General features: G+C 41.8%; 1 protein-coding gene across 1 annotated transcript; it reads right to left on the reverse strand.

Moving 5' to 3' along the window:
• Positions 1 to 1,693: 1,693 nt before the first annotated feature.
• Positions 1,694 to 8,382, reverse strand: LOC115020957 (NACHT, LRR and PYD domains-containing protein 12-like). The gene is made up of 5 exons (XM_029451059.1): positions 8,360 to 8,382; positions 7,224 to 7,397; positions 3,795 to 3,971; positions 2,548 to 3,275; positions 1,694 to 2,330 (listed from the first exon to the last, which is right to left on the reverse strand). The coding sequence occupies exons 1-4, from the start codon at positions 8,380 to 8,382 to the stop codon at positions 2,987 to 2,989; spliced, it is 663 nt and encodes a 220-aa protein (XP_029306919.1). The 3' UTR covers positions 1,694 to 2,330; positions 2,548 to 2,986.
• Between the last annotated feature and the right edge of the window lie 3,362 nt (positions 8,383 to 11,744).

The following is an 11,744-nucleotide window of genomic DNA, read 5'->3' on the forward strand; positions in this document are numbered from 1 at the left end:
AGCAGAACAATAACATTCCACCATCAGCTTCAAATAAGCTCACACATTTAAGTTCTACATACAGAGAGCAGAGTTTATTATTATTATTGTCCAGCTGCAGTTTAAACAGGAGAGTGTTCAGTGTGCAGAAGGTGTGCAGACTTCCTGCTGACCTGACATCAATGTGGATCCTTCCATCATTTAGCAGCAGGGCAGCAAACTGTGTCCTGGGATTTTACTGATATAAACTAAACAAAGGTGAGAAGTACCTACTATATCTACTGTATCTACTATAGTGAAATAAAGACACCTGAGGAAATAAGTTGTCTTTGAGCTCTTTATTCTTGCAAGAAGGTTCAATGGTCATACAGCAGTCTGCGTGAGGAAGAAAGAACACATGTGAAGCTGTTCATCCATTTTAAAGACAGAGAGGGTTAGAAGAGTCGTAAAGCTTATCAGCATATGCTTTAGATCAGGGCTCTCCAGAAAGCTTTCAGCAGCTCGCGCTTCACAGACTGTGTTCAAAACATCCCACGACATGTAAATGCACCTCTTCCCACTTATTCAATCAACACATAGATGTCCCGCCCCCTCCAACACAACATAATAACACAGGCCAATCAGCTGTCAATCAACACATAGATGTCCCGCCCCCCCCAATACAACATAATAACACAGGCCAATCAACACATAGATGTCCCGCCCCCTCCAACACAACATAATAACACAGGCCAATCAGCTGTCAATCAACACATAGATGTCCCGTCCCCTCCAATACAACATAATAACAGAGGCCAATCAGCTGTCAATCAACACATAGATGTCCCGCCCCCTCCAACACAACATAATAACACAGGCCAATCAGCTGTCAATCAACACATAGATGTCCCGCCCCCCCCAATACAACATAATAACACAGGCCAATCAACACATAGATGTCCCGCCCCCTCCAACACAACATAATAACACAGGCCAATCAGCTGTCAATCAACACATAGATGTCCCACCCCCTCCAACACAACATAATAACAGAGGCCAATCAGCTGTCAATCAACACATAGATGTCCCGCCCCCTCCAACACAACATAATAACACAAGTGGGATGCTGTCAATCAAAAGGTGATAGTCCTGTCAAGTTTGTCAACGTCACTCTGATCCTGACCAATCACAGCGTAGCAGCAAACTTACACAGGCTACATGTTGTTAGCTACGCTAGCTGAGCTAAAGTGAGGAGTTTGGTACTATAGCGAGTTTATTCAGATTCAAGATGGACAACGAAGGTGGCCAGGGCAAGAAAAAGCAGAAACATACTATTTCCACGTGAGAGAAAGAGAGTTTTGTTTTTTTAATGGTTGGGTGTCAAAGTATACGAGCCTAATAACCTGCGACTGAGCCCTGGTCCTCTGCCCCCCACTGAGAGAGAGAGACTTGAAACACCTCCTGATAACACTCGCTGTGCCGGCTGGGACGCGTGGGAAACTCCTGAGACAAACACTTCTACAATGTGTGCATATAAAAACACAAGGAAAGCACATTATGAAGTTACAAACCATAACAAAGGAACATCTCAACACAATGTTCTCATAATGCATAAAACTTACAAACTAAATGATAAAAGATACAAATAAAATCCCTTCTATTGCTTTTCTCTTGATGACATCATCAGGAGTCGTCTCCTCTGAGAACTAAATGTTCTCTTCAAATCACAAAGTACTTCCACTAATACGCAGTTTAATGTAGAAATGAAGAATAATGTTTAAGATGAGACGATGAATATCAAAAACAAGAAGTCTGATGAAGTTTAAACAAGTACAAGTGTATATCAGAACTCCAGCAAGAGAACTTATGAAAGGTGAACAGGTTGATGCACTTTAAGCTTTAAGAAATATATTTAACTCACCAAGTTAATTACATATATATGATATAAACTTCTCCTTAAGCCATTTTAGCTTATTTTTCTTCTTTTTATCAGTATTTTTCATTGTCTGTGGTTATTTTTAGAGTGCCACTGCACCTCAACACTCATACTGGACTTATCCGTGCTGGTCAGATGTCTTCTATGACGCCACCTGTAGCTGTGGTTAAGACACCACAAGACATTTAGCAATATTATCAAATCTCTAGATATGAACTGCTCCATCTTCCACTCGTCTCTCCAGCAGGAGGACCAGTTGATCTGAGCTAATACAAGCTGAGCCTGCAGGTCGGTCCCAGGCAAACAATTACCAATAACTACATTTGATTCTGTGGTGAAGCTCCATAAATATACTTCACACTGTGCAGCTGCTCCTCTTTCACCTTGCTGTCTTCCTCGGGCAGGTTTGTTCACACATCCAGTTTGATGGAGTCCTCTGAAGGACAACAAGAGAAAGAACTCAATGAAAACTTGAATGAAGCTGAGAAACATTAGCAGACAACATTCTGGAATATTTTAGAAATAGAATATATATTTTATATATCAAACAGAAACACAATTGAAAGTAGTTTGTGTACGATGAGGGCATCTCATTTTAAGATCAGATGTTCATGTAATATCTGGATGAATGGAGGATATGCTGCAATACTCACATGTTGTGTGTTTCTCAGCTGTGATCAACTTGTTATTGATCCTGTAGGAACACAATCCCAAAAGTTATGTCTCAGGTTTAAATAACAGTTTGTTGTTAGAGTCAGCCCGCTTCAGAGTCCTGACACGAGCCGACTGATGGAACGCTTTACATGGCATCATATCTTCTGTGCAAACACTACAACTGACTGCAGACAGCTCTGAGCCTGCATTACAGGAAGTAACTCGTCTTTAGTCTGGATCCAAGAACCAAACACACTACCTGTCTCACTCTTCTGTGAAATCACAAGTTCCAAAGTTACAACTTGTAACATGTTGCTTGGCTTTGCATTGTCAGCTTGTGTTTTATTGTTAGTGGAAGAATGAAAGAAAAGAAACACCAGATGAAAGAACAGGAGAACCTGCAGGCAATGAGTGAAATCACTGATTAGTTCTGCTAAGCTAGGCTACAAGTGGAAGGTAGAACTGGGGGATTCCCCAACGTGAGTAACACATTAACCCCCCTGTTAGTACAATACTGCTGAACCAGCAGAGACTGAGTCGGACCCTGACTGACCTGAGAGTCTCCAGTCTGCAGTCTGGACTCTTCAGAAGGTCACGCAGCAGCTTCACTGATGAATCCTGCAGCTTGATGTACCTCAGGTCCAGCTCTCTCAGATGGGGGGGGTTGGACTTCAGAGCTGAGGCCAGAGAAGCCCAGCTGATCTCTGACAGACTGCAGTACCTCAATCTGAATAAAGAAAACATGATGTGGATACAAATCCATTTATAATCCAATCAGATGTGTTCAGGTTTAAATGTGTGGCTCAACATTACTACGTCCTAATCCATGAATTGGAGTGACGCTGTCATTCTGTTATTGTGCTCATCATAACATCAGCTTCTACTTTATTATCTGTGGAAACACATTGAAATGAATGGAAACAAAGAATTCTTTGTGCTTGAGAAAGTAAACTTCATCAGTGTACACTAATATTAGTTCAGATGACCTTCTGTATACAGATGTGAGCGTTTACCACACGTGAACATAAATGTACTTTAATAACTAACAGTGGACATTTGCTACAGCTGCTTTAACAAACACTCGTCTTCTGTGACTGCACACTCAATTTAGTGCAAGAAAAGTCAAAATATGAACAAAAGGAAAGTTACGACTTTATAATGTAAATTATTTATGAACATAAATTATGTTCAATAATTCATGAAACATGTTGGATCTACAGTAGTACCAGAGAGTCAGTGAACTGACCTGAGAGTCTCCAGTCTGCAGTCTGGACTCTCCAGAAGGTCACACAGCAGCTTCACTGATGAATCCTGCTGCTCGTTGTTGTAACTCAGGTCCAGTTCTCTCAGATGGGAGGGGTTGGACTTTAGAGCTGAGGCCAGAGAAGCCCAGCTGATCACTGACAGCCTGTAGCTTCTCAATCTGAATAAAGAATACAGTATTTTCAAGGTTTAATAATCTGTTCAGAGCTGAAGAAGTTTAGAAAGTGGAAACTCCAAACATGATAAAGCTGTGAGATACAAACAGTGACAAAGAGCTCTCATTAATATTAATAAACAACGTGCTTCTACTTGAATAAAAAGCAGTGACGTCACATCCTAAACTCTGCCAGCTCCACCAGTGGATCCAACTATACAAACTCATCATGTGCAGACACACACAAAGAAAAACCACAGAAGTTGATTCAACTCAAGATCCCAAAGTTTCCAGAGATGCAAATCTGTCAGAATGAATTCTGAAGAACTGAACAAAAGACATTTTTTAAGAATAGTGAAGTCAGAAACTCAAAGTATCTTCAGTTTAAACTGTTCAGTATCATCAGCATATAGCTTCATAACGATGTTGGAAAAAGCAAACAGTGAATATATTTGTTAGTGTTTGAGAGTTGAAAGAGATATTTATTCATTGTATTTATGTATTATTTATTATCATGAGTTAAAAACATGGAGGATATAACATGACATTCAGAAGTTTAAGAGCTTCAGACTGAACTCTGCAGTGTAGGATTGTTCTTGTTAGATTTAAATCTATAGCTCAACATTGATCCTCCAGTCAATTAACTAAACCACTGAAGAAGAAAACAGACTTCAGCATCAGGACACTCCGTGTAGATCAGTATAATATCTGCTTTATGTCTGTCAAGTCAAGCTGGAGCTGTCCAGATAGTAATGGGACAAACCGGATGTGACCAATCTGCCTGAGTGTTCCCATTTAAAAGAGCGCCGCTTGGCGTTATGGGAGCGCGGAGAGGATGTGTTCGTGACTACGTCGAAATCCAGACCAAGATTGTGCAGGGCCCAAAAATCTATCGAGACCAAAGAGGCAGCCGGCAAGACGCTGAACTTTTAGCTTGAGAGACTGTTACCTGCTGGAGATCGCTGCCACTACTCGTTTGATTGACGCTGGATTTATGTCATGATCAGTAGCGCGCTTGTGTGTGTGTGTGTGTGTGTGTGTGTGTGTGTGTGTGTGTGTGTGTGTGTGTGTGTGTGGCTCGGTGAGCTGATTGTGTACATGTTTGCAGAACGGCTTGTTTAATTTCTTATATCGTTTGTGATTTAAGAACTGACTGCATAATTGTTTTCATTAAAAATGAGGAGTACTTAAAGTTAAAATGCCGTTAGAAGTACACATCTACTCGGTAAAATAAAATGCTTTTCTTGTTAAAATGATGACAGCAGCTGTGCATGTGTTATATTCATTTAGTGCGAGTGCATTTGTAAATTAATTTAAGGTTGAAATAGAAATAGTTGGAAATTAAAAATGTGTGTATCTTGCTATTTACATTTATCTGAGTTGCCTTGTAATATGTATTAATTCTCTTTTCTGTTTGTTTCTATTCAAAAGGTTTTTCACCTCTAAATACCTGACTCTAAATACCTGACTCTAAATACCTAACTCTAAATACCTGACTCTAAATACCTAACTCTAAATACCTGACTCTAAATACCTAACTCTAAATACCTGACTCTAAATACCTGACTCTAAATACCTAACTCTAAATACCTAACTCTAAATACCTGACTCTAAATACCTGACTCTAAATACCTGACTCTAAATACCTAACTCTAAATACCTAACTCTAAATACCTAACTCTAAATACCTGACTCTAAATACCTAACTCTAAATACCTGACTCTAAATACCTGACTCTAAATACCTGACTCTAAATACCTGACTCTAAATACCTGACTCTAAATACCTAACTCTAATACCTAACTCTAAATACCTGACTCTAATACCTGACTCTAAATACCTAACTCTAAATACCTAACTCTAAATACCTGACTCTAATACCTGACTCTAAATACCTGACTCTAAATACCTGACTCTAAATACCTAAACTCTACATACCTAACTCTAAATACCTAACTCTAATACCTAACTCTAAATACCTAACTCTAAATACCTAACTCAAATACCTGACTCTAAATACCTGACTCTAAATACCTGACTCTAAATACCTGACTCTAAATACCTGACTCTAAATACCTGACTCTAAATACCTGACTCTAAATACCTGACTCTAAATACCTAACTCTAAATACCTGACTCTAAATACCTGACTCTAAATACCTGACTCTAAATACCTAACTCTAAATACCTAACTCTAAATACCTAACTCTAAATACCTGACTCTAAATACCTGACTCTAAATACATGACTCTAAATACCTGACTCTAAATACCTAACGCTACATACCTAACTCTAAATACCTGACTCTAAATACCTAACTCTAAATACCTAACTCTAAATACCTGACTCTAAATACCTAACTCTAAATACCTGACTCTAAATACCTAACTCTAAATACCTAACTCTAAATACCTGACTCTAAATACCTAACTCTAAATACCTAACTCTAAATACCTAACTCTAAATACCTAACTCTAAATACCTAACTCTAAATACCTTACTCTAAATACCTAACTCTAAATACCTGACTCTAAATAACCTGACTCTAAATACCTAACTCTAAATACCTAACTCTAATACCTGACTCTAAATACCTAACTCTAAATACCTGACTCTAAATACCTAACTCTAAATACCTAACTCTAAATACCTGACTCTAAATACCTAACTCTAAATACCTAACTCTAAATACCTAACGCTAAATACCTGACTCTAAATACCTAACTCTAAATACCTGACTCTAAATACCTGACTCTAAATACCTGACTCTAAATACCTGACTCTAAATACCTAACTCTAAATACCTAACTCTAAATACCTAACTCTAAATACCTGACTCTAAATACCTAACTCTAAATACCTAACTCTAAATACCTGACTCTAAATACCTAACTCTAAATACCTAACTCTAAATACCTAACTCTAAATACCTAACGCTACATACCTAACTCTAAATACCTAACTCTAAATACCTAACTCTAAATACCTAACTCTAAATACCTAACTCTAAATACCTGACTCTACATACCTTGTCTGACTCTTGCTGAAATTGCAAAAAATAAAAGGAGAAAAAAAGGAAAAGAGGAGTTTGGTCTTTTGGAGTGAAATCCAGTTAAAAAACTTTGGGTAGATGTTTCCATCCCTTTCAAGTAGGGAAAGCTGCACATTTAGAAAATAACTTGACAATGTCTGCAGCTTAGTGTCAACATAACTTTCACATATTAACCTCAGAATAGAAGTAAAAGATGCTGAACTGACCTGAGAGTCTCCAGTCTGCAGTCTGGACTCTCCAGAAGGTCAGACAGCAGCTTCACTGCTGAATCCTGAAGCTTGTTGTTACTCAGGTCCAGCTCTCTCAGATGGGAGGGGTTGGACTTCAGAGCTGAGGCCAGAGGAGCACAGCTGATCTCTGACAGACTGCGGCCCCCCAATCTGAATAAAGAAAACATGATGTAGATACAAATCCATTTATAATCCAATCAGATGTGTTCAGGTTTGAAATGTGTGGCTCAACATTACTACGTCCTAATCCATGAATTAGAGTGACGCGGTCATTCTGTTATTGTGCTCATCATAACATCAGCTTCTACTTTATTATCTGTGGAAACACATTGAAATGAATGGAAACAAAGAATTCTTTGTGCTTCAGAAAGTAAATTCCATCAGTGTACACTAATATTAGTTCAGATGACCTTCTGTATACAGATGTGAGCGTTTACCAAATGTAAACATAAATTTACTTTAATAACTAACAGTGGACATTTGCTACGGCTGCTATAAGAAACCGCTACATTGGAGTTCACCTCGGTGGATGAGAGGGTCACCCTCCCTACACCTTCGGGTTTTGGGGGGGAAAACTCTGACTGTTGTTTGTGCCTATGCCCCAAACAGCAGTTTGGAGTATTCGGCCTTCTTGGAGACCCTGAATGGAGCCCTGCAGGGGGCTCCAGTAGGGGACTCCGTAGTCTTGCTGGGAGACTTCAACGCACACGTGGGAAACGATGGAGACACCTGGAGAGGCGTGATTGGGAGGAACGGCCTCCCTGATCTAAACCTGAACGGTCGTTTGTTGGACTTCTGTGCTAGTCATGGAATGGCCATAACAAACACCATGTTCGAACAATAAGGATGCTCATAAGTGTATGTGGTACCAGAGCACCGTAGGTCAAAGGTCAATGATCGATTTTGTAATTGTATCATCTGATCTGAGGCCGCATGCTTTGGACACTCGGGTGAAGAGAGGGGCGGAGCTGTCGACTGATCACCATCTGGTGGTGAGTTGGATCAAGGGGTGGGGGAATACTCTCGACGGACGAGGTAAGCCCAAACGGGTAATGCGGGTGAACTGGGAACGTCTGGAGGAAGCCCCTGTCCGGGAGATTTTCAACTCTCACCTCTGGCGGAGCTTTTCAGACATCCCTGTGGAGGTTGGGGGCATTGAACCTGAGTGGGAGATGTTCAAAACGTCTATTGCTGAAGCTGCGGTGAGGAGCTGTGGTCTCAAGGTCTTAGGTGCCTCAAGGGCGGTAACCCTTGAACACCGTTAATCATGGTGTGTTTCCTCATTATGTTTTTGTACACGAAATAATAATTAATCAACTATATTTGTGTCTGTGCTTATTGATTCCTCTCTGTTTCATACCACAATGTTGTGAGCGATAAATATCCACGACAAGTTCTTGCATGTTTGTCTAATGTGGGCCTCAGGTCAGGTGAGGATCCATTTTAACACCCAGATTGGTGACTGTTGATGAGAGTGGAATGTTCTGACCGGAGAAGGTATGCAGGTTAGGAGGAGGACTGGACCTGATGTGGGGTGCCAACTAGAAGGCTTCGGTTTTAGAGCTGTTTAAATTGGAGGAAATTGTGCTTCATCCACGCCTCTATCTCCTCCAGACGGTTGTTAATGTGGATGATGGCAGAGGTGTCAGAGGGGGCTGGGTTAGTTCTGATGTAGAGTTGTGTGTCCATCAGCATAGCAATGGAACGATATTCCATGCCGGTTGATGACACGACCAAGGGGGGACATGTAGATGGTGAAAAGAGTGGCCCAGGACAGATCCTGGAGGGACACCACAGGTACAGTGTGTTTGTGATTTTGACACCCCAAGGTGACATGCTCAGTCCTCCAGTGAGATATGAGGTGAACCAGTTTAGGGCCGAATGAAGAGTCCGATTGTGGAGTGAAGACGGTTGAGGAGGATGTCATGATCACGGTATCAAATGCTGCAGTTAGATCAGGAGGATGAGGAGAGATGGAGATCCGGCGTCAGCTGTCATCAGCAAGATCGTTGGTGACCCTAACCAGCGGCAGTTTCTGTACTGTGGCCAGGGCGAAAACCCTGGAAACTTTCAAAGATATTGAAGTTGAGATGGTCCTGAATCTGAGTGGCACTACTTTTTCCAGCACCTTGGATAGATGGCAGGTTGGAGATGGGTCTGTATTTGGCAAGGACATCTGGGTCTGAGGGTTTTTTTTGAGGCGTGGTTTGATGAGAGCAGTTTTTAAAGGAGTGGAACTTGACCAAACTGGAGGGAGTGGTTTACCCCTGTAGTGATGAGGGGACTTATGGCACACATGTTAGATTTGACCAGGGCTGTGGGAAAGGGGGCCAGGGCACAGTGGAGGGTTTCATCTTTTTGATGATGCCCAACTTCTTGCTGCGAGATGTCAGTGAAGGCGGCAAAGAAGCTGGGTAGGTCCGGGCTGGGGGTTGACAGTCGGGACTGGCAGAGCATCGGAGTTGGAGAGGAGAGAGCGGATGGTATCTACTTTTTTCAGAAAATGCGATGAAATTGCTCCTCTGTGGTGTCTTGGTGTAAGGGAGTTGGAGGTTTGAGGAGATGATTTACTGTGGAAAAAAGTTGCTTGGAGTTGCCAGGGCTATTGTGATGATGTTAGAGTAGAAAAGTGACCGTGTGTCTTGAGGGACTTTGCGTAGGCCTTTTGGTTGTCTCGGTATGCCTGTCTGTGAACAATGAGTCCTGAACCTTGAGGCGCCGCTTGAGGATTTCAGAAATGGATTTGAAGCTTTGGTTTGGTGTAGGGAAGCAGGAGTGGCAGATCCATTGTGATGGCCTTGTGATCCGACACACCCAGATCGTAAACAGATAGATTACGGATGGGGCAGAGTTTGTGATGACTAGGTCAAGTGTGTGTCCCTTAGTGTGTGTGGGGACTCAACAGTTGAATGAGGTTGAGGCAGTCCAGAGTTGTAGGAACTCGGCTGCATAGTGACAGGAGGGGGTGTCAACGTGAATATTTATATCTCCAAGTATTATTATTTTCCAGAAGTAGTGCAGAGTGTAGTTAGAAGGTCGTGCATCTCTGGATGAAAGCCGAGTTGGGTTTGGTGGTCGGTAGATGATAAGTATTGTCAGGGTGAAGGGTGGTTTACATTTAAATCTAAGGCATTCAAATGAGGATAGTACAGGCAGAGGCAAGGGGGACAGTTTCAGTTCTTTTCTGTGTATTATTGCTAAGCCGCCACCACCCAGTGCTGCAAGCCTTTTCTAGATAGCTGTAGCCAGGGGGACAGACTTAATTAGGGCAGAGTAAACCTCTGGCTGTTGCCACGTTTGCGTAAGGCACATAAAGTCTATTCCCTTGTCCATGATGTGGTCTTGTATGAAAGATGATTTGTTGGTTAGGGATTGTGCATTAAAAAGTTCTATTTGACTCAGGATGAAATGGTGGATTTCTGTAGGGTCGGAGTAACTAAAATCCACTCCACGTTTTCCGCTCTGCTCAGTTGTAGCGATCTTGCGGTGTTTTCCCGTGCTATTAACACCGAGAGCGTCAGTTGCCACAGGTTTTAGTCTGGGGCTAGCCATTAGCCATGGACAGAGATGGAGAACGTGTTAGGCAAGGCAAGATGGTTATCCATAGCATGGCAGGAGGAGATGAAGCAGGGAGAAGAAGTCCGTGTCCAAACAGCAGTTTAGCCGACAAGCTAGTTGACGGCTAGCTGTGGAGGCAGCGGTCCTAGCCAACAAGGGCTAATCACACCGGACAGCTGAAGGGCTGTCCAGGGGATACCTCACAGTAGCGATGGTGAAGCAGTGGTGGACGTATTGTGGCCCACTGGTAACAGGAAGCTGACCGTAGGAGCTGACTGGCTCGTTGGAAGCCGACAGACTGCTAGCTAGCCAACTAGTGTTAGTTGTCCGGGAGCTGTTGATACAGTGGAAAGTGCCAGCAACAGGTAGCAGCGGTTATCCAAACACGGTTTGTAATTCAGTAGAATTCAAGTAGAAATGCAGTCAGCAGAAGATATAATTAGATGTTTAAAGGTAACATCTAACAACAACACTTAAACTAGAACTAGCAGGAGGAAAGCGGCGAACAAGCAGCGCCACGTCCTCTCTGTCTTTACAGGTACTCTACAGAGCTACCTGCACACTCGCCGCGAAAGTTTGTATTAATTAAAACCTCTTAGAAGGTGGGCGAATTTACCCAAAAATACCTACAAACGACATACCCAAGTAAATTGAAAGCTCTCTTCAACCATTTGCACCAGCTGCATGCTTTTGGTCTCATTCAAAATAACTCTCTTAGTGTTCTTGCAAAACAGTGAAGAATCACTCCAAGTGCTTCTGGCACTGAGTATAGTGGTCTTAATATACTGAATTTGAAGAAAATACACTCCGCCAGAATTTCTTGTTGAAAAGATGTCTGAAGATGGGTATAGCTGAGAAGCTGAAACACACAATAGAAACATAGACACCAGTGTTATCAAGTTATCACCACACATTTTCAGATAAAAACTTAATTTATTA

The sequence above is a fragment of the Cottoperca gobio genome, chromosome 16 (assembly GCF_900634415.1).
Source record: "Cottoperca gobio chromosome 16, fCotGob3.1, whole genome shotgun sequence".
Classification (NCBI taxonomy): domain Eukaryota; kingdom Metazoa; phylum Chordata; class Actinopteri; order Perciformes; family Bovichtidae; genus Cottoperca; species Cottoperca gobio.